Raw genomic sequence first — 20,897 nt, forward strand, 5'->3', positions numbered from 1 at the left:
ATACCAACAACAGCAACTACAAAATCCTGTTCTTCCAAATGTGGTTGACAAAGTGACTGCACTGTCGATAAAGTGTCTTCAACTTAATGAGTCAAGATGAGTATTTATTCAGAAGTAGCATGAAAGTTCCTTTGGCTGACATTTTTTTTTTTTATTCACCCAAAATTTTTGAAACTAGGAAGCACCGTAATATTAAATGGCACTTTGAGAATTCATGGAATTTGATATCTTTTTCTTTAGTTCAGTTTACTTATTTTTCCAAGTTTGCTTCTCAATTTTATCATCATTTGACTTTTTAGTAGGTTTATTTATTTATTTCTTTTATTCAAATTTGCTCTCTCTTGAAATCCGATTCCTTTGCACTCATTTTGTTTAGAGAGTATGAATCTAATAAACGTGCTAGGTTTAAAATTGAAATTTCTCTTGATGGTGCTTCCCTTTACAAATTATTTAATTTATTTTTCAATTATAATATATTATTTTCATAGCTTTACTTATAATTTTCATCTTTCTTTTTGTGTCTGAGTGCGTGCACTCTGATGGTATGCGGGCACTTTTCTGTAGTGATTTATCATTTTTAAGTTTAAATTCAAGCAGTTTTATATCTCTCATTTACAATTTGTAGATTTTTATTCATTATATTCTGGTAGCAAGTTTTCTTATGCTGTTAGAGCATGACAATATAGTTTGGGCTTCCATCAATCACCCATAATATGTTAACTGTGCAGCTTTGTGATGCTAAAATAACTTGGAAGATCTTGATGTTTTTTAATGCATTATATTAAAAAAAAATCATTTGATAGTCTTAAATATTTATGCATGTTTAGATTATTATTATTATTATTATTATTTTCAATTTTCTAATTAATACTTCAAGTGGTTTTTCTGGTTTCAGAGTTTATATCAGTTGGATTGATATTTTGACCATAGTATCACAAAATATAAATATGAAAATCAAATATCCTATAAAATTGTAATATAATAAAAACTGTTTAAACAAATGCATTTAGAGAATATAAATTACTGTAAATATAATTTAAGACAAGTTGACTGCAAAAGTAAAATGATTTTTTGTAATGCTTTATTGTACTGAAAATTCTTATGACTGAAAGTAAAATGCTTTTAAACCCAATACACTAAATAAGTTATATTCCTAGCTAGTAACTGGAATAGCTAGTATTTCCTTATAATAAGAGCAATAAATATTACTTTACAATATGTTAATAAAAAGAAAATATATTTTTACATTTAAATAATTTTAATAGTATTGCACACAGTTCTTTAAGGATAAGGAAATCAAAATAGGGGGATATTGGTACCAACCTAATGATTTAAAAATTTAATAGGTTTTGAATAGTTTTACTTTTCAAACAACCTTTGCTGCACATATGATATTCCTAAAAGTTAGCCAAGAAATAACGAAGTTAAAGGAGATAAATGTTGGGAAAACAGAGAATATAAAGTTTCTTATTCTATTTCAAAATCTTTGAACTTTTTTTTACAGAAAACTATTGACTAATTTTGTATAGTAGCTAACTGAAAATTTTCAAGATTTTATGAGTTCTAACCATAAGCAACTAAAATGTATATTGTAGCATGAGAAAGGTAATACATACAATAATAAAATGTTAGTATAAAAATTATACAAGTTTGTGTACCAAACAAAAGATGGAAAAAAAAATATTAGTCTAATATTTTATTTGTATGCTGATAATATTAATGGAAGGTTTGGCTTAGGTTATTGGACTGATAGCATCTTTACTATTATATATTAGAGGGTTGATACTTCTGGTCCAAATTATCAGAGTTTACAGATCAATTCTTAATCATTTTCGTCAACACATTTATCACACTTCCCAAATACTTTTCTTAGATTTGATATAACTTATTTTACTACAAAATCACTGCAATCTATTGTAGCGAACATCTACATAATGATCTAGAAATGTTTCCTTTAATCTCCTTTTAACAACTTACATAATCTTATTTTTATATTGAAATGAAGTTATGTTAAAGAAATCAGTTTGAGAAACACACATGTATTTCTCTTCATTGTGTTGGACAGTTTGCAATATATTATGATTGATAAATGCAGTGTTGTTGCTCATGGCATCAGCAAAACCTTCAACCATGTATGACATTAGTTTATTGTCTGAATTTCCTGCCTAGGGGAACTCTCTGTCTCTCATCTCTAGAATCTGTGGTTTTCAACCAGATCACACTACTGCAGCATGTGATAACAGAACTCTTTCACATCCACAAATTAAATTAGTAATATTGTATCTGTGAGTCTCTAAATAAATACAAATGATCTCTCAAGTCAATGCAGCAGTTAATCAGTGAAGTAAATACAACAATTCATATATATCGAGGATATACTGCTAATGATATGTTAAGGACATACCTCTGGTATATATCAGTTACATACAACAACTCATCATGTAGTAAATATAATTGATTGGCAAGGAAAACATCTGCAGGTGAGGGAATTCCAAAAAGTTGATGTTTTGCACTGGATAAAAAAATATGCTTAGTGGTTAGTGTGAATGTGAGATAGCTTACGAAAGAGAGGAAAATAAATGAATGAGTCTAGAATGCCTGGGACGAGGTGGTATCACATCACTCAGCTCCATTATGCAGAAAGCTGAGAATTGAGACAGCACTTATGTAGGCGGGAAATTAGTGTGTGATGGTCAAAGCTTTCATGCTAATCAGTTGAGTGTTTTTTTTATGGTGGGGTGGATGTACTTGTGTGTGTGTGTGTGTGTGTGCGTGTGTGTGTGTGTGTGTGTGCGTGTGTGTGTGTGTGTGTGAATAGTCCCAAATGTAGGAGCAATACTCCATTGTTGATTTGGTCTGAGCTTTATAGGTGCAGGAGTGGCTGTGTGGTAAGTAGCTTGCTTACGAACCACATGGTTCTGGGTTCAGTCCCACTGCATGGCACCTTGGGCAAGTGTCTTCTACTATGGCCTCGGGCTGACCAAAGCCTTGTGAATGGATTTGGTAGATGGAAACTGAAAGAAGCCCGTCATATATATATGTGTGTCTGTATGTATATGTCTGTGCTTGTCCCCCCCCCCCAACATTGCTTGACAACCGATGCTGGCATGTTTACGCCCCCGTCACTTAGCAGTTTGGCAAGAGAATAAGTCCTGGGGTCAATTTGCTTGACTAAAGGCAGTGCTCCAGCATGGCCACAGTCAAATGACTGAAACAAATAAAAGTATAAAAGAAGGAAAAAGAATTTATAGACTACACTTAGGTGTGGAAGGTTAGAGAAGAAGGTATCATCTATAGAAGAGTGAATGTTGTTGGTGGTGAAGCAAGTAGGATTTTGACGTATAGAGAGAAAAGTGTAGGGGACAAAATTGCACCCTGGGATACACTAGAGTTGATATATTATGGATATGAAAGAGCTCTATCACCTATGCAGTAGTTATGTGATCTGATTGGAAGCCATGGGTCCAGGAGCTGGATGGACCCCGTAGGCAAGCAATTTGGATAAGAAATTCATGCACCTGACATAGTCGAAGGCTTTACTGGTGTTGTTGTTAATGACACTGCATTTACCAGATTTCTTAAGGGTTATAACCTTCTGCTGAATGATATATATTTCTTTATTGCCCACAAGGGGCTAAACATAGAGGGGACAAACAAGGACAGACAAAGGGATTAAGTCGATTACATCGACCCCCCCCCCCAGTGCGAAACTGGTACTTTATTTATCGACCCCGAAAGGATGAAAGGTAAAGTCGACCTCGGCGGAATTTGAACTCAGAACGTAACGACAGACGAAATACTGCTAAGCATGTCGCCCAGCGTGCTAACGAGTCTGCCAGCACGCCTTCTGCTGAATGATATAGATAAGTTAATTCCCCAACAGAATTTATTCTATGAGAGCCGTACTGGTGATCAGTAAGGAAAGAGAGGGAGATTCGAAATGTTGGAGGAGAATGTTGTTAATGGTTGCCTCCATCATCTTTGAGATATTAGAAGTGAGTGCAATAGCATGGTAACTCACAGATCAACATGGAGCATTCAACAATTGATCTACCAACTAAACACAACAGCTGATTTATCAAGTAAACACAACCGATCTATCAATGACTACCCACAGCTGATTGATTAGTAATATCAAATTCGATGACTGGCATCTGTGCTAGTGGAGCACTAAGAGTACCGTATGAGTGTGATCGTTGCCAGAGCAGCTAACTGAAAGTGAGACACAAAACCAGAGAGTGGTATATTTGGTAATAATAAATATCTGAACGAGGTATAAACAGTAGCTGCACAACAATGTGAAGTATATTTGCCACTTAAATGTGGCTAACCACAGAAACCCGGGTCCGTGCGTATCACGTCAGGTCGATGATGGAAAGGATGGCTTCCCTTTGCAAATACTGACAGGGCACAGAAAGTGTGTCAATAGCCAGCTGGAGGCTATGTTCTCCTGGGGCTACAAGCTACAGTAGCATCCACCCTTAGTGGTTAGTCACATTTAAGTGGCAAATGTACTTCACAGTATATTTGGTATTTTATCCTTTATTTTTTTAATCTGGTTAGTAAAACCTTATTTCTTTTTCCAATCCAGACATATATGGAAGAAACGAACTTATAGCCGCCCTGTTTTCAGGCAAAAGCTTCAGTAAAGTCAAATATCTTTTAAAACCTAATCACATTCAAATTCTTCTTCTCAATGCAATCTCTATAAAATTAATTTTTTTATTCATTTTTTTCTTTGCGTGGCCAGGGTGTCTATATATCTTTACATAAATGGTAATTGAAAGAAATTTCAAGTATTCTATCTTTCTCTAATACATCTTCAGCTCTTGTTTTTTTTATCTCTTTTTCAAAATTTGGTTACTTTGGTTACATAATTTTCCTTAATATTACAAAAAAGTTTTCAACTTTTATTTCTCATTTTCAATTTTTTATATAATTTTTTCTATCATTTGTTAAGAATTATGCTTGCATGTTTTTGGCGGTACATTTTGTGGTTAAAAGTTTAAAATCTTGTTCCAATCTTGAATCTTGTAACTTGAAATAATGAATTGAAATTAAAAACCTTTATAATTACATAAATAATATGTGCAAATATTTTAATATGTGCTAGTCCTGAAATTTCAAAGTATATTTTGTTAAGTTTCTTAAATTTTGTCATCCTTTTATGAATCAACTAGTTTCTAAAAATTGCAACAAACCAAATTACAGTTTATTTGCCATTATGACAAGAAACATTTTTCTGATAATCAGATGCTTAATTAATCCACAAGATCTCTGAGAATATCCACTTTCTCAAAAGTATAAGTTTTGTCTTGTGTGACTCAAAAGTTTCATTTATGATTTTGAAATCACAAGCATCTAAGAAAACTGGAATATTTTAATCAGGACTTAATACTTAACAGCACTGTTACTTATTTTTCAGTATTCATTAAATTTTATATTCATAGTAAAGGCGCATGAGTGGCTGTGTGGTAAGTAGCTTGCTAACCAACCACATGGTTCCAGGTTCAGTCCCACTGCATGGCACCTGGGGCAAGTGTCTTCTACTATAGCCTCGGGCCAACCAAAGCCTTGTGAGTGGATTTGGTAGACGGAAACTGAAAGAAGCCTGTCGTATATATGTATATATGTATATATATATATATATATATATATATATATATATATGTGTGTGTGTGTATGTGTATGTTTGTGGTTCTGTGTTTGTCCCCCTAGCATTGCTTGACAACTGATGTTGGTGTGTTTACGTCCCCGTCACTTAGCGGTTCGGCAAAAGAGACCGATAGAATATGTACTAGGCTTACAAAGAATAAGTGCTGGGGTCGATTTGCTCGACTAAAGGCGGTGCTCCAGCATGGCCACAGTCAAATGACTAAAACAAGTAAAAGAGTAATGAAAATGTTTTGTTATTGAAATACATTTTCCCAAATGTCAACCAGTTTTCTTTTGTAAACGAAATGAATGCATATCTTCCATTAATGAATTGAAGCAGACAGTGATACTTGCCTGGCCTAAAAATGCACTGCAGTGCTTTTTATAAGAATCAAGACTATTAGCTATGATTCAAGAGATTAAAATCTTACAAGCCTCTGAATTTTAGTCAACAAATGTGCAGTCTCTGGTTTCTTAAAAACAAATAACAATAAAAATATTTCCGAACCCCCCCCCCCCCCCCCCCCCAAAAAAAAACATTGCAATGTACTTTAGCATATAGGTTACTGAAAGCCTAAATGTCCAGATTATTATAAAAAGATTAAGATAGAAAACACCTGTTCTTATAATCTCATAAATACTCTCTGCCCAAATTTGGAAGTAAATATAAATTTTTAAGATTTGTTATTTAAAGCAAGAAGTTATTCATCAAGATTCAGTTAGAACAACATTTTCAAAAGTATTTAAATATTATTTGCATACACACACATGAAAACAAATGCTTGTGTTTATGTGTGAGTGTGTATACAGGTACATTAAGGTATGTTGAAGCCAAAATAATATTCTGTTTTCTTATAATAACAATTATCATATTCACTTATTCATAGAGAGGTTTTCTTTATATGGTATCAAAAATCACTCTATTAATATAATTTCTACATTTCTTTTGAATTATTTATATATTTATATTTCCATATGTTTATTAAAAGCAGTGATAGAAGTTGCAATTGTTGGATATTTGCTTCCTCTACATCCATGAAGAAGAAGAAGCTTCTTTCGTACAAGAAATATTCCTTAATACATGATTAAGTTTTCATATTTAAGAAAGAATTTATATTAATCTCAAACTGTCATTCATTTTACAAATCACACTTAAGTGTTTGTATGTGCTGCAGTATATTTCTTTCTTTTCCTGTTGTCTTTAGAACTAGAGACGGTTCTGGTTTAATCAGCCCCTTATCTTTTTGCTTTTGCTGGAAGAACTGAACACGAATCTCCTTTTTAACTTACATTAGAATCTATTTCTAATAAATGGAGCACATAACAGGCATAACTTTTCTTTAACACATATTAAATTTGACTGTAAGAAATTGTATAATGGAAGTACATTTTCCATTAGAATGTAATTTTATGAAAAAAACAAAAAAACTACCAAATTTAAAACTTCATAAAATACGAATATAAAAGTAAATTAAATATAGCTATAAGTAAATATTAAAATGACACATCTCTATAGTAAAATATCTTCTTTTGAGTGACCATAAACAAGATGTGTTTCCCCACACAATGAGAATCTCTGTCCTGTTTAGCTTTGGTATGCCCTAAATTTCATGTTGTACGCCTTTGCTAATAAAGGGTGCAAAAGTTTCCAAAATATAACATCTGGTATGGCCTGATTTTCAGCCCATTAGCAGTGGTCAACAGTGTTTACCCTGCATGGAGTAAGAAAAGTGAAATGTGTCTATAAACCTTCTTGGTCTTATACTCATATCACAAGCCCTCATGGAAAGCCTAATATAGTACCATCAAGGCCTACTTTGGTTCCAGGTTTGTCTCCAAAGAAAAGAATCTTCTTTACACTTGCCATGAAGAAGGGCAGCTTTGTTAACTTCAAACTGCTCAATTTCTGGATGTTTTGAAGCTTATTACAGGAATACGAGATATATACGCTATGAGTATATTTGATAATGAGTATAGACAAATATACATATAGCATATAACGATGATAATTAGTCTTAATTTGAGACAACAGGGCAGATATCATTAAATCAAGTTAATCTTTAAATGTGTGACTATCTGAAAGAATATTCGTAATAACTGAGTGCAAGAACTGGAAATATCCTGACTTCTAGAATCTGGACGAATTCCTTCCTTTGAATATCCTTAAATGAATGCTGTTTTACTTCAACTTCTCTAGCTGAAATTTGATCTAAAATTTTTAACCACTGATGATGTGATTGGATAACTAATTGTTGGTTTAATATTCCCTGTTCTGAATTTTTAATTTTTCAATGCTGAATTTGTGGGTTTTTTAAAATTTTTTCTTTTACTTTCCTAAATATGAAAAATTAATCCATTGTAGAAGAGGTATTTACATACCTTAGAAGTAATTCTAATAAATCTAAATTCTTTAGCTGTAAGCATTTGTGTTCATTATTTTTACATAGTCTTCCATATAAAAAAAAAGAACCATGTTTATGATCACAATCATTTTAAAAACACTGTTAAGTTCTTAAGATGAGTTGTTTACAGCTGTTTATTTTCTTTTATTTTACAGGTTGTTTATAGAAGCTAAACTTTATAATTATAAAGGAGGGCTTTAGAAAAAATTATCCATGATAGAATATTCTAGAATATTACACTAACAATTCTGTGAGATTGAAAAATAAACTTTGCTTCTCACATTGCTCCTAACTGCATATAGCATATATATAAAACATAAGGTAAAAAAGTCTCCTTACTAAATTTGAAATTGAACACTAGGAGAAGGCCCCTATAAGGTAAATGTCTTAAGGAAATCATCAGCTAAGTTTCTTGAAAGTAGGGGATATAGTAGAAACAAAACCGCTGAAACAATGCTTGGCTATAAAATTTTACAAGATGTCTTGAGAGTAAAACTAGGTTATTACAGCTTCAGTTCTTGGGAAAATATGGAAATCTTTTAGTTCAGAAAATTTTGAAAGATCTTTACCACCTATAAATAGGTTAAGATATAAAAAGGATTCCTATAATTCAGGCACCATATCCCATTCAATTCTGATGTAATATTAATAAACTAATACATACCCTGGTCTAACATCCCTTCCTGACACATGACTGCTTTTAGAGGAGTCCACTCTGTTGCAGTATTTGGGCCTCCTGATACTTTTCTCCTTTCCTCTCACTACTTTTAGAGATCCTGAGAAAACTCCTTTGACACTGCCATTAAAAAGAAAATGAAATAAAAAAAGTAATCTGTAGAGCTAATGTTCCAAATTTGGAATTGAAGAGTATGACATAAGACATAACTGAAACTCAATAAGCAAAATGAATTTTCTCCATAATACATAATTATTGGAATACATTTATGTAAACTATAGTGAGGTATACAATAGGCTGGAATATTAAGGGGATTAAAGAAGCAATTTATATATTAACATGTTGCTAATCCATCAGTAACTTTTTTACAAATGTTAATTAATTTTTGGTTCCTTTTAATTTTTGTGAAAACTTAAAAAACAAGCTTTATATGGATTATCCCAAATAGATTAAGATTCTAATATTGATAAATCTCAATAAGTATATATAACTCTATCCAATTAATTTTTACTAGTAGATGAATAAATTGTGCAATTACAAGTTTTTCTTTTGTAAGTTCAATCTGTGATTTGAACTTTGAACCAGATCTTAGGTGAAAATAAGTAATAGAAAATGAAATATATAAATAGGCTGATAGAAAATTAGTCAGCTAAACACTTTCAATTTCCAATACTTTAAAAATAATGATAATAATGATAATCAATAATAAAAGTATGAAATATTGCTTTACAAATTTTGATATCGTCTTCATTAAATGTTATATTGAAGCTTAACAGATCTTTGCTATTCCAAGTTATGAAAATCACACTAATTAACATGATTACTATTTAACAACATATTACTAATTAATAAATTTGTAAATATTTAAAACATTGAAATTAAAAATATATATTTGAACTTTTAAACGGTATTTTTATAATGAATACAAAAGGAAAAACTATTTTGTTGCTTTTCTCTCCACAGGTCTGATCCAAAGCTTTTTCGTGATGATGTGGATATAAAATTTAGCAGAACCCTTAATTCTTGCAGAGTCCCTCAGGTAAAATAAAGTATTTCAATGGTATAAATCTGTGGAAGCAGTCACATTTAAGCACTTGTTTTTTAATAACTTTTAAGAAAATAAAAACATTTTAATTAGAATAACTGATCCTAAAAAAGCAAAATTATTTACTGTTTCTGTAAAATATTTTTGTTTAATAGAAAATTCAAATTCAAATTCTATGACTGGCATCCGTGCTAGTGGAGCACTAAGAGCATCATCCGTGCGTGATCGTTGCCAGAGCGGCTAACTGGCGTTTGTGCCGGTGGCACGTAAAAAGCACCATTCAAGCATGATCGTTACCAGTGTCGCCTTACTGGCACTTGTGCCAGTGTGCAGGTGACACGTGAAAAGAAAAAACACGAATTTCCGTGACCATTGCCAGTACCGCCTGACTGGCCCTCATGCCAGTGGCACATAAAATCACCCACTACACTCTTGGAGTGGTTGGCATTAGGAAGGGCACCCAGATGTAGAAACTCTTCCAAATCAAGATTGGAGCCTGGTGCAGCCATCTGGTTTGCCAGTCCTCAGTCAAATCGTCCAACCCATGCTAGCATGGAAAGCGGACATTAAACGATGATGATGAGAAAAACAAAAATATGCGTTTTTTTCTTTTCTTTTCCTTCTAATTTGTATAAAAAGAAATTTTGTCCAGTAATTGTTAGTGTTATGCACACTCAATATGACCAAAGAAATATAATTTATTATTAATTTTGAAGTATGCAGTGCTGACACTAAGAAAGAATTACTGAAAAGGATAATATATTTTGAATTAAAAGAAAGTGAAAAGCCATTTAAATTAAAAGTAAATAAGGAAAAGCATAAATATTTGGAGATGGTCTTTTTTATTTTTTGTCACACATTTTGTGACCTCCTCGCAACTCTCCATCCTATGTGTCTCCTCCTGTTCTAGATTTCAGACACTAAAATAAGAATAAAGCTGAATTGAAGAATGAGTGTAAAGTGTGTGGTTGACAAAAAAAAAAATGACCATCTCTAGATATAAAAATATCTATTTCAACGCACGATTTTAGATAAGGAATCTTGCAGAACATATATGAGATCTGATCAATAAGTATCTGGACTGTTGCCATAGTAACGAAGCTAAAGCACACAGTGTAAAGCTGTTTGGTATAAATTGACCTTGAGCTCTGCTGTGCATGTGTACTAAGTTTTAATGTTCTAGCTCATTTTCACTGTTTACAGCAGTGCTTGGAAGGAAGGTGTGTAGCGTGTGATCATTACATTGACCATGACAGAGAAAGTTGTCATGGCAATACATGCTCAGAGGCCTACACAAACTTCCAGAAGTTTCAGTGTATGGAGAGGAGTGTATGAGCCACACACAAGTGTATGGGTGGTTCAAACATTTCCAAGATGGTTGAAAAAATGTCGATATTGATGAACGTTCTGGGAGATCTACAACCAGTAGAAATGAGAAAAACATTAGTGATATATGTGCAACTGTGAGGGAAAATCCTCAAATCACCATTCATGAATTATCAGAGGATGTGCAGATTAGTTACGGTTCAGTTCCGTCTATTTTCACTGAAGATTTGGGTATGAGATTCATGTCTGCCAAGTTTGTGCCAAAACTGCTTTGAGCTGATGAGAAAGACACCCAGGTTTCAGCTGCACAAGATCTTGGCTGTGTTAAGAAAGATGAAAACCTTTTGAAAACTTTGCCTAGCTTTTGGCAAAATTTGATGCAGATTCTTGGCTCAAATTTCTCTGTCATGGTCAATGCAACAATCACACACTACACACCTTCCTTCTAAGCACTGCTGTAAACAGCAAACGTGATCTAGAACATTAAAACTTAGTGTGCATGCTCAAGGTCAATCTGTACCAATCAGCTTCTCTCTGCATGCTTTAGCTTCATTACTATGGCCACAGTCCGGATACTTATTGATCAGATTATGTACATAATGTGAAAAGCATAAATATTATATGTAGTAAATATAATAATTAAAATACTAACGAGAAAATAAAATTATGCAGAAAAGATTTCAATACAGGTGAGAAAATGAAACTTTGTTAAAACCATGATTTATCAAGTACGAATTAAAATAATATTAAAGCAATTTAAAATTAACTCAATACAAATTAAAATAACCTTGAGTCAAATTAAAATATATTTTTATTTGCTTCAAGATTTTACTTTAATTTTCTTCAATTTGCACCTGAAAAAATGTAGTCATTAACAGTTGACAAAAAAATAACTGCTTGGTAAATGATATAAGGAAGTCTTGGACAGTTAAATATGAGTTAAAAGCGTCAAACATTACATTAATATTTCACTCTGTGTAGAACGTAATGGAGGTAAAATCTATGTCAATACTGCAAACTAGAAAGTAATTGTTTCGTGATATTGATAAAGAACTTTTGAAGTTTTAATATTGTTATTAGGCTGAGTAAAACGTAAGCAATGTTTTGAACCATGAAGAATTTTACCAGATTTTTGCAGAGTTTTGAATTTTTTTAAAGCATTTTTTATGCAATTTTCTGATGATATAGACAAAGACTTGCCCAAATACATCAATAAATTAGCATGGATATTTTTTTCACTGTTGTTACAGTCATCTGAAATGGAACTGTCAATGCGATATATTCAAGCAATTTTGCTATTCAACTTCAAAAAAGGATGTAGAGCAGCTGAAACTGCTTGCGATATCAATGAAACATTTGGTGAGGAAATGACCAGTGAGTGGTCAGCTCAAAAATGATTTAAACGTTTTCACAGTGGAGACCTGAGCCTTGAAGATCGTGAGCATAGTGGATGCCCATCTGTCATCGATGACAGTCAATTAAAGACCGTCATTGAGAAAGAGCCACGTAAAACCACTCAAGAACTGGCAAAAGAACTTCAAGTTAGTCAGAAAACTGCCTGCAATCACTTGCATGTGATCAGAAAATCAAAAAAGGACAACAAATGGGTACCACACGATTTGAAAGAAAATCAGAAAATGCACAGATAAGAAGTTTGTTCGTCATTTCTTCTCCATAACCGGACTGATCCATTTCTCAATCATATTTTGATTTTTGATAAAAAATGGATTCTGTACAATATTAATGATAAAAAAATGTTCTGTGCAGTGGTTGGACCAAAGTGAAGCACTGAAAACCTTCCCTAAACCCGAGCTCTTCTGTTTGGTGGTGTACTGCTGGACTCATCCATAATAACTTCTTAAAACCCAGAAAAACCATTACTGCAGAAACATATTGCCATGAAATTGCCAAAATGAATGGAAAACTCTTACTCTTCCATCCCAGACTGGTCAACAGAAGAGGGCCAATCATCGTTCATGACAATGCTCAGCCACACATTTCACTAATGATGTTCCAGAAGTTGAGGTAACTGGGCTCTGAAGTCCTCCCCACCCAGCTACTTTGCCAGACCTTTCTCCTGTTGATTATCACTTTTTCAAGCACCTTGATGATTTCCTGTGAGAGGAGTTCAAAAATCAAACCAATGCTGAAAGTGCATTCAAAGGGTTCATCAGTTTCAGACCTCCAGATTTCTATGTTACTGGAATACACAAACTTGTAACTCGTTAGCTAAATAGTGTTGATTGTAATGGTGCTTACTTTGATGAATGAAATTTCTGCATTATTGAAATATATTGTGATGACTTTCATGTTTCAAAACGTTGCTTACTTTTTACTCAGCCTGATATCATTGGCAAAGCCTTGTGAGCAAGACACTTTATTTCACATTGTACCAGTCCACTTGGCTGGCTAAAATGAGCAGTACCTTTATTTCAAAGGGCCAACCTTCTCACACTCTGTATCATGAAATCTCCCTGAGAATTATGTTTAGGGTATGTCTGTGGAGTGCTCATCCACTTTCACATAAATTTCACGAGTAGGCTGTTCCATTGATTGAATCAACTGGAATTCACGTAATCATAACCGAATACTGCTTTTTAAAATTAATTCATCAATTATTGGTAATCTTTTAAAGATACTAGCATATCTATCTTAGTCAGTTGTGTCTGGGGAGAGTCATTTTCTTTTTGTGCCTTATAATTTAACACACTCACCGGTAAAATTTCCACTTATTACTTATTTTTATTTTCCTAAAATTTTCGTTGATTCTTGCAACCTTTTCAATAGTCTTGACTCAAGTGGAAATTTTACCGGTGAGTGTGTTACATTATAAGGCACAAAAAGCGAATGACTCTCCTCAGACACAACAGAATATGCTTCAACACATGAACTCATATAAAGAATCTTGCAAACCAAATCCAAAAACAAAATATTTTTGTCAGTTTTGCATTAATCATTTTAAACCTATGATAATGTATTGTGTGCAATTTTTTTTCAAAATTACTTGAGACTTTAACAAATATAGTCAAAATTATTTTGATAAATACTTGTGATGATGTATAGAAAATGATTTGTTATTATTTGAATTAAGAATAAGAATTCCAAGAAAGTCTGTAGGGTTTATTATTTTTGTTTCTGATTTCAGATTCGACATGCCACCGTTGACCGCCTTCTTGATCGATTAACAGATCTGCGATTTCTTAGTATTGATTTTCTCAACACGTTTCTACTCACATATAAAGTGTTCACTACAGGTTATACTGTCCTTGAAGCACTAAGAAAAGTATATCGAAATCCAGACTGCTGTGGAAACTTAGAAGCAATTTCACAGTAAGTATCCACATGTTATGTTAGTTCTTATAGCAAACTATATCATTTCTGGGATATAAGTGATAATTTTTTTTAACGAGGTAAAAGTTGTAAATTATGATGCCTGTTTTATAATAATATTCCTAATCAATTAAGTAGAAGCAACAAAGTGATTTAAGGTCCAAGAGTTTTGTGCGTGGGCACACACACACACATACACATATATATATATATATATATTTGTTGGCAGAATTGTTGGCATGCTGGGCAAAATACTTAGTCAAAATCATCCAACCCATGCTAGTGTGGAAAGTGGACTTTAAACGATGATGATGATGTTATCTATAATAAAACCGAAATTCTGTCTGTTCGTCTGGGACCCCCTGTATCTCAGCCTACATTTGCTCAACATAGACATATTATACCTTTTTGGAATCAGGATGATCCCGGATTTGAAAATCTGCCCTTCATTTGGTTCTTGAACATTCAGCATTGGGATTTGATTTTAAAGCATTTCGTTTGCTTTTTCTAGCAGGTAAAGCTTCACTGATTCATGCCATCATGGTGGCATTTGTCAGATGATGTCAGAGATCAAGGGGCAGATAGATAACATTTGCTTCATTAATTTTACATCGAGATAAGAACTTTGGGATAACTTGGCCAACAGTTGGAATTCAACTTGGGACTGGAACAACAGGAAGATTGCATTACAGAATTAATTCTCACCCGTTCTTAACCTCTGATCAAACACCTTCGGAGCATATAGTCATTATAGATGTATTATATAGTCATGCTATTTAGCTCTCTTTAGCTTTGGGCCACAAGCTCAATTAGCCCTCTGCAGGAGCTAGCTTAGAAGTCCACACAGAGTATGGCTTTTAAGTTAATATATAATAGAACTATTTACATACTATTATTTATAGCTTTATCTGTTCTGAAATTCACCATTCCAAAAAAGAATTATTTCACATTCTCTTGAAGTTTATAAATTCTTATGGCACAAGAAAATATCGAAATAGCTTTTGTTTGTTTTAAATTAATTTCTCTGTATAATTTATTCTGTACTGACTTATCTTAATTTATTTCTTATACTAGTATGAACGATCAAGATGGCTATCAAGAAGGTCATGATAATACGGTTCAATTCAGTGGAAGCCCTCCAGATTCCCGTCTACTTATCCGACCTCAGCCGAATGGCCGTCGAATCAGCACGGGCTGTATGAGAACAGAGATCACAGGTGATAGTAGACAAGTGGCTGCTGACAAAGCTACCGTTCCTGCAGCACCCCCATGCACTCCCAGTGCATTTCACAAATGTAAGTACAAGATGCAAGAACAGTTGTATTTCACCCTGCCTTCTTTTTTTGTTATTGTTAGTATTATTAGTTATCATTGTTTTTGTTACTGATAGTACTACTATCTTTAGCAATACTATCTATACTTTATGAAAGGTCCAATGGAGGATAGTTCACATGTAGATGTTCCAGATGTACATAAGAAGTGACTGACCAGAACATGTTTGGAAACACAATATATGGATGTCAAGCCTCTTTGTGGTTGCTCACTATGCTTGAAATAGAAGTAAATTTCCCTTAAATCACATTATAAATGTAGAAGAATACACTAGACAATGTAGCTCTAGATACAATGTACCTAAGCTTAAGACATCTTATTTGGATTAAACAACAACTAAAAATCTTTGGATTTTTCAGCCAGTTCACTTGATATATTAACTATGACAGTTATTCAAATGCTCAGACAGCCTTGTCATACTTGTGCTGATTCTGCCTGAGAATTATGTTTAGGGTATCTGTGGAATACTAAGCCACTTAAATGTTGATGCACAGGTGATTAAACAGTTGAGTGCTTGTCATGAAAACCAACGGAGGACCCATCAAATGTATTTTAGTTTAAAAAATAAGATCCAATCCTATACTACAAAGATATACAGGAATAAACCACCTCATGAGGATTAGTGATCAAACCAATCAAAATACAATGTATGTCTAGTTTTAGTAAACACTTAATCTGTAAAATTGTGGTTAACTGAAAAATTTTAATCTTATTTACAACATGTCTCAGGTTTAATAGATATATGAATGTTTCATATTTTATTATGATTAATTTTCAAGATAGAATGATTTATTACTATAATTTTTTATCATTAATTTATTACTAAACCATTGTTCATTTCTTTCTTTTATTCAGATCGTGGTGGTGATTCAACAGAAAGTGAAGAAAGCCAATCGGAAATATCTTCCTATCTTAAACCCTCCAGGCCCAAGTTAGCGCCAATTGCTTCATGTGAAACTTTATATGATCATGAAATTCCTATTATCACAACGTCTGATGATGTCTTCCTGAAGGAGTCGAAAGCTGTTATGGAAAATTATCCAATTTCACTAAAAGACTGTGATGAATTGGAGAATGAGAAGCATGCTAAGCTCTTGGCTCCTTCAACCACACCTGTGTATGTTTCATCATCAGAAACATTATATGACGGGCTCACTCACGCTACACTGAGTTCTACTCCAAGTACAGACACTTTAACCCCTAAATCAATGAAAGTCAGCCCGGCTACTTCCCCCATAAGCCCTTCCAGACAATTTGTGCCAAACAAATTAATAAGCGATAGTTTTCTTGGACAAGCAGTCAGCTCATCATCAGGCCTTACAAGTCCTCGGAAGTTTGTGCCAATCAATGTCGGTGACTCGAGATTATCAAGGCCATCTACTCCAGTAAAAAGTGGCACACCAATTTCATCTCCAGTTAGTAGTCCCCGAAAGAGCCTACCGATGAAACAAGTGGAGTTCTATACTCGGCCATCAACCCCAGTGAAAGCTACTGGCAGTTTACATAGCCTTGATTCAATCTCATGTTCTTCGATTGAGAGTCCAACCAAGGCTTTTACTGCCAAAATGACGTCCTCCCCAAGTAAAACCCCAGTACTATCAGCCTCCCCAAGACACATGCAGTCTCCAAGAGGCTCAGTTGTTAGATCTCCAACATCGAGTCCAAAGCTCCGCCGTGCCCCATCTCCAATCCTTGGTTACAGTTACTCTTCTCCAAACATGATAGTACCCAACATGAAAAATATATGTAAGTCACTTCTAATTTTGCTTTGTATTTTAAATAATTTTCTTAAAAGACATTTTCATCGGTTTCCAATCCTTGCTACTAATTTTAACCTTTAGCATTTAAACTAGCCACATCCAGCCCAAATATTCTACAGGTTTTATCTTCAAACTTGTCAGAGCTGGCCTTTCACACCTGACTTAGAGTGTCATTTTACAAGTAAGCAGTCACAACATCGCTATGAAATAATGTATGATTAATTTAATATGTGAACTTATAATCATTAACTTTCACAAAGTAATCTGAATGCTAAAGGGTTAAATATGGAAGAATTTTTGCAGAATCAGGTTTTCAAATGTATAAATATAATAATAATAATAATAATAATGAAATTATTGTATACATTGCTCAGGTGCACCACAACTTGTCAAAAGTGTGTATAAAGCACATGCAGTGGTGTACAAATGTCTGGAAAGCAAACAATGCATGAGTCAGGTACATGCTGGTGTGTGTATGGAGGGGAGAAAATCAGGTGTAGTGTTGGCGAATCTCAGGAAGCATGGAAGTTTTGAAGGATGCAGTGCTCCGACAACTAACAACTGATGGTGGCAGTTTGTTCCATACTTCAGCAACTCTTAGTGTGAAAAAATGTTTCTGAAAGTCATGGGAGCTGTGCTGTTTTCTGACTTTGTAAACATGTCCACGGGTGTTAGACAGGTGGAATTTGAAAAGGTGCTCAGAGTTATTGTTTGTAAGATGGTTGATAATTTTATGGGTATCTGCCAAGTCAGCTGCCAGACCTCGGAGTTTCAATGTATCCATACCCAGGAAAGTAAGGCATTCAGAATACACTTTCGTTTATTCAATTATTGGTTTCAGTCTCTGGGCTGTGATCATGCTGGAGCACCACCTTTATGGATTCAGTCAATCATATCAACTCCAGTTCTTATTTTTAAGATTGATACTTATTTTATCAACATGTGTTTGTTGAACTTCTGAGTAACATGACAGACATAAACAGAAAACAAACAAACAGACACACACATAATGGGCTTCTGTACTCATCTATCAAATTTCAGTAACAAGGTATTAGTTAACCTAAGTGTACAGTAGAAGATCCTTTCTCGAAATGCCATAGAATGGGAGTAAAATCAAAACCACATAGGTGCTAAGCAAACTTTAAAACTACACAGTCATGCCATAGCGAGTATTTAAGTTTACCCACAACTAGTGTTTAGTATGTGTGCATATATATGCGTGTATGTGTGTATATATATAAATATTCACATACTCACACACACATGTACATGCATACTTACACAGACACACATTAATAGTATAGAAAGAATCTGTTAGTTTTTATCTTTTACTTGTTTAAGTCATTAGACTGTGGCCATGCTGGGGCACTGCCTTGATGAATGTTTTAGTTGAGTGAATCAACCCCACTACTTCTTTCTTTCTTTGTTATGAGTTTCATTTTGCTGAACTGTGAAGTTACAGGGATGTAAACACACCAACACCAATTGTCAAGTTGTGGTAAAGGACAAACACCAAGACAAAGACACACACACACACATATAAACACAACAGGCGTCTTTCAATTTCTGTCTACCAAATCCACTCACAAGACTTTGGTTAGCCTGAGGCTATAGTAGAAGACACTTGCCCAAGGTGCTATGCAATGGGAATGAACCTGGAATCATATGGTTGGGAAGCAAGCTTCTTACCACACAGCCATGGTGGAGAGAGTGAGCTGATCTATTCTATAAACAAAATCATTTGTGCAGGTTGTTCATCAAAGACATATGAAACCTCATCTCTTGTCTATGACAAGATGGTCCTCCATATATGTGTGTGTGATACTTCTAGTAATAATAGAGTTTTAGTATTATCAGGACAATTACGAATTACATGAGGCTGCATAGCCTAGTGGTTAGTATATTGCTCTCACAATCACGAGATCATGGTTTCAATTCCTAGACTGGGTAGTACATTGTGTTCTTGAGCAAAACACTTCATCTCACCTGGCTCTGCAACCACTTTGACACCTGATGTGTGGTACACCATACACCTGTTCAGTCAATGTTGATTTGATGGAGGGAGTAAACTAATATATGACACACTTGATCACTATAAACAAATCATTTGTGTAGGTCGATACCAACCAGGCTGAAACTACCTCTGGCTCTGTAGTTCACATATCTTGTGTTCATAAGTTTTGAATTAAAATCTTCCACCAAACCTTAGTCACAGTTTATGTTCCTAAAACTAGCTTAATCTTGATCTTAGCAGAGTTTAAACTGAAAACGTAAGGATGGACAAAATCATTTTTGCAAAAGCTGAATGCTCATACATTGTCTTTGACAAGAGAGTCCGTCATGAATTGCAAATGTCAATTCTTCCTGACACTCATCATAAATTTTAAGTTTTCATTACAATGAAATTCTTTCTACAATTTCTTGTTTTCTATCACAAATGTACATAACTGCTCAATTTATAATCGAGACTTTGTAAATATGCATGTTTCATCTAATGCAAGCAATCATCTTCAGATTAATTTGGCCGGATATTGCTGGATTAAATGCCGAAGGGTTTATTGCATGAAATAGAAAACTAAAAATTTAAATCCAGTTGAAGAAAATGATAACCAGAAAGTATTTTGAAAATGTAACCTCAAAGTTTTCAGATATTGTTCTGTAACTTTCTAATTTTCTGATTTGTTAAAACAAGGACTAATTGTAATCTTTAACATTTAAATTGGCCATATCCTCCAACATATTCAACTTGTTTTATGTTCAAACAAGCAAAACAAACCCCGTCCAATGGATGGTGCTGAGTTGTCAAGCATTTAAACCAAATTTTCTCAAAACAACTTGTCCAACCGTCCCATAGGCTTCCCCCTTGAGAAACACTGATTTAACCTAAATTTGAGACACCAGCTAAAGACAGATTTCGACTGATGTACTTGCACGCACAAAGCACGTTCCCACGGCTTTATCGATCGCATTCTCGCCTGGAATCGATTTTTGTAATTTTTTCAAGACTTATACATGCCCTGATACCGTCAGTATCTACATATTAAGTTTGAGCACAATCGGATGGAGGATGCCTGAGATCCTAGAAGACACACACACAGATAGACAGAATGGATTTTATATAATAGATTGTCTAGATCTAGTCTCTCACACCAGCCCTCCAACATCATTCTAAAAATTAATAATTACATCATCTCAGAGCTACAACATAATGCATGATTAATTCAAAGCAAAGTGAATGAATAACTATTACTTCTGACAGAATAATGTAAATACTAAAGGATTAAATGATTCCTTTCAGTTCTAACTAAAGAAGTCTCTGGTACTAGTATAGTTAAGTGACTGCTTGATAATGACTCTCAAACTCAGTTCAA

The 20,897-nt window shown here is 33.9% G+C and overlaps 1 protein-coding gene across 6 annotated transcripts in view; it reads left to right on the forward strand.

Moving 5' to 3' along the window:
- The window catches only part of LOC115223847 (ras-specific guanine nucleotide-releasing factor 2), a 670,879-nt gene that overhangs the window by 613,272 nt on the left and 36,710 nt on the right, over positions 1 to 20,897 (forward strand). For 5 of the 6 annotated variants that reach the window (XR_003882837.2, XM_029794538.2, XM_029794547.2 and 2 more), the window contains 5 exons: positions 4,592 to 4,645; positions 9,697 to 9,772; positions 14,250 to 14,434; positions 15,509 to 15,729; positions 16,622 to 17,512. Coding sequence is in view for 5 of the 6 variants with exons in the window: in XM_029794538.2 (XP_029650398.1) it covers positions 4,592 to 4,645; positions 9,697 to 9,772; positions 14,250 to 14,434; positions 15,509 to 15,729; positions 16,622 to 17,512 (1,427 nt within the window). In the remaining variant the exon portion in view is untranslated. The remainder of the gene's footprint in view (positions 1 to 4,591; positions 4,646 to 9,696; positions 9,773 to 14,249; positions 14,435 to 15,508; positions 15,730 to 16,621; positions 17,513 to 20,897) is intronic. The other variant, XM_029794563.2, reaches the window with a different exon arrangement.

The sequence above is a fragment of the Octopus sinensis genome, linkage group LG2 (assembly GCF_006345805.1).
Source record: "Octopus sinensis linkage group LG2, ASM634580v1, whole genome shotgun sequence".
NCBI classification, from domain to species: domain Eukaryota; kingdom Metazoa; phylum Mollusca; class Cephalopoda; order Octopoda; family Octopodidae; genus Octopus; species Octopus sinensis.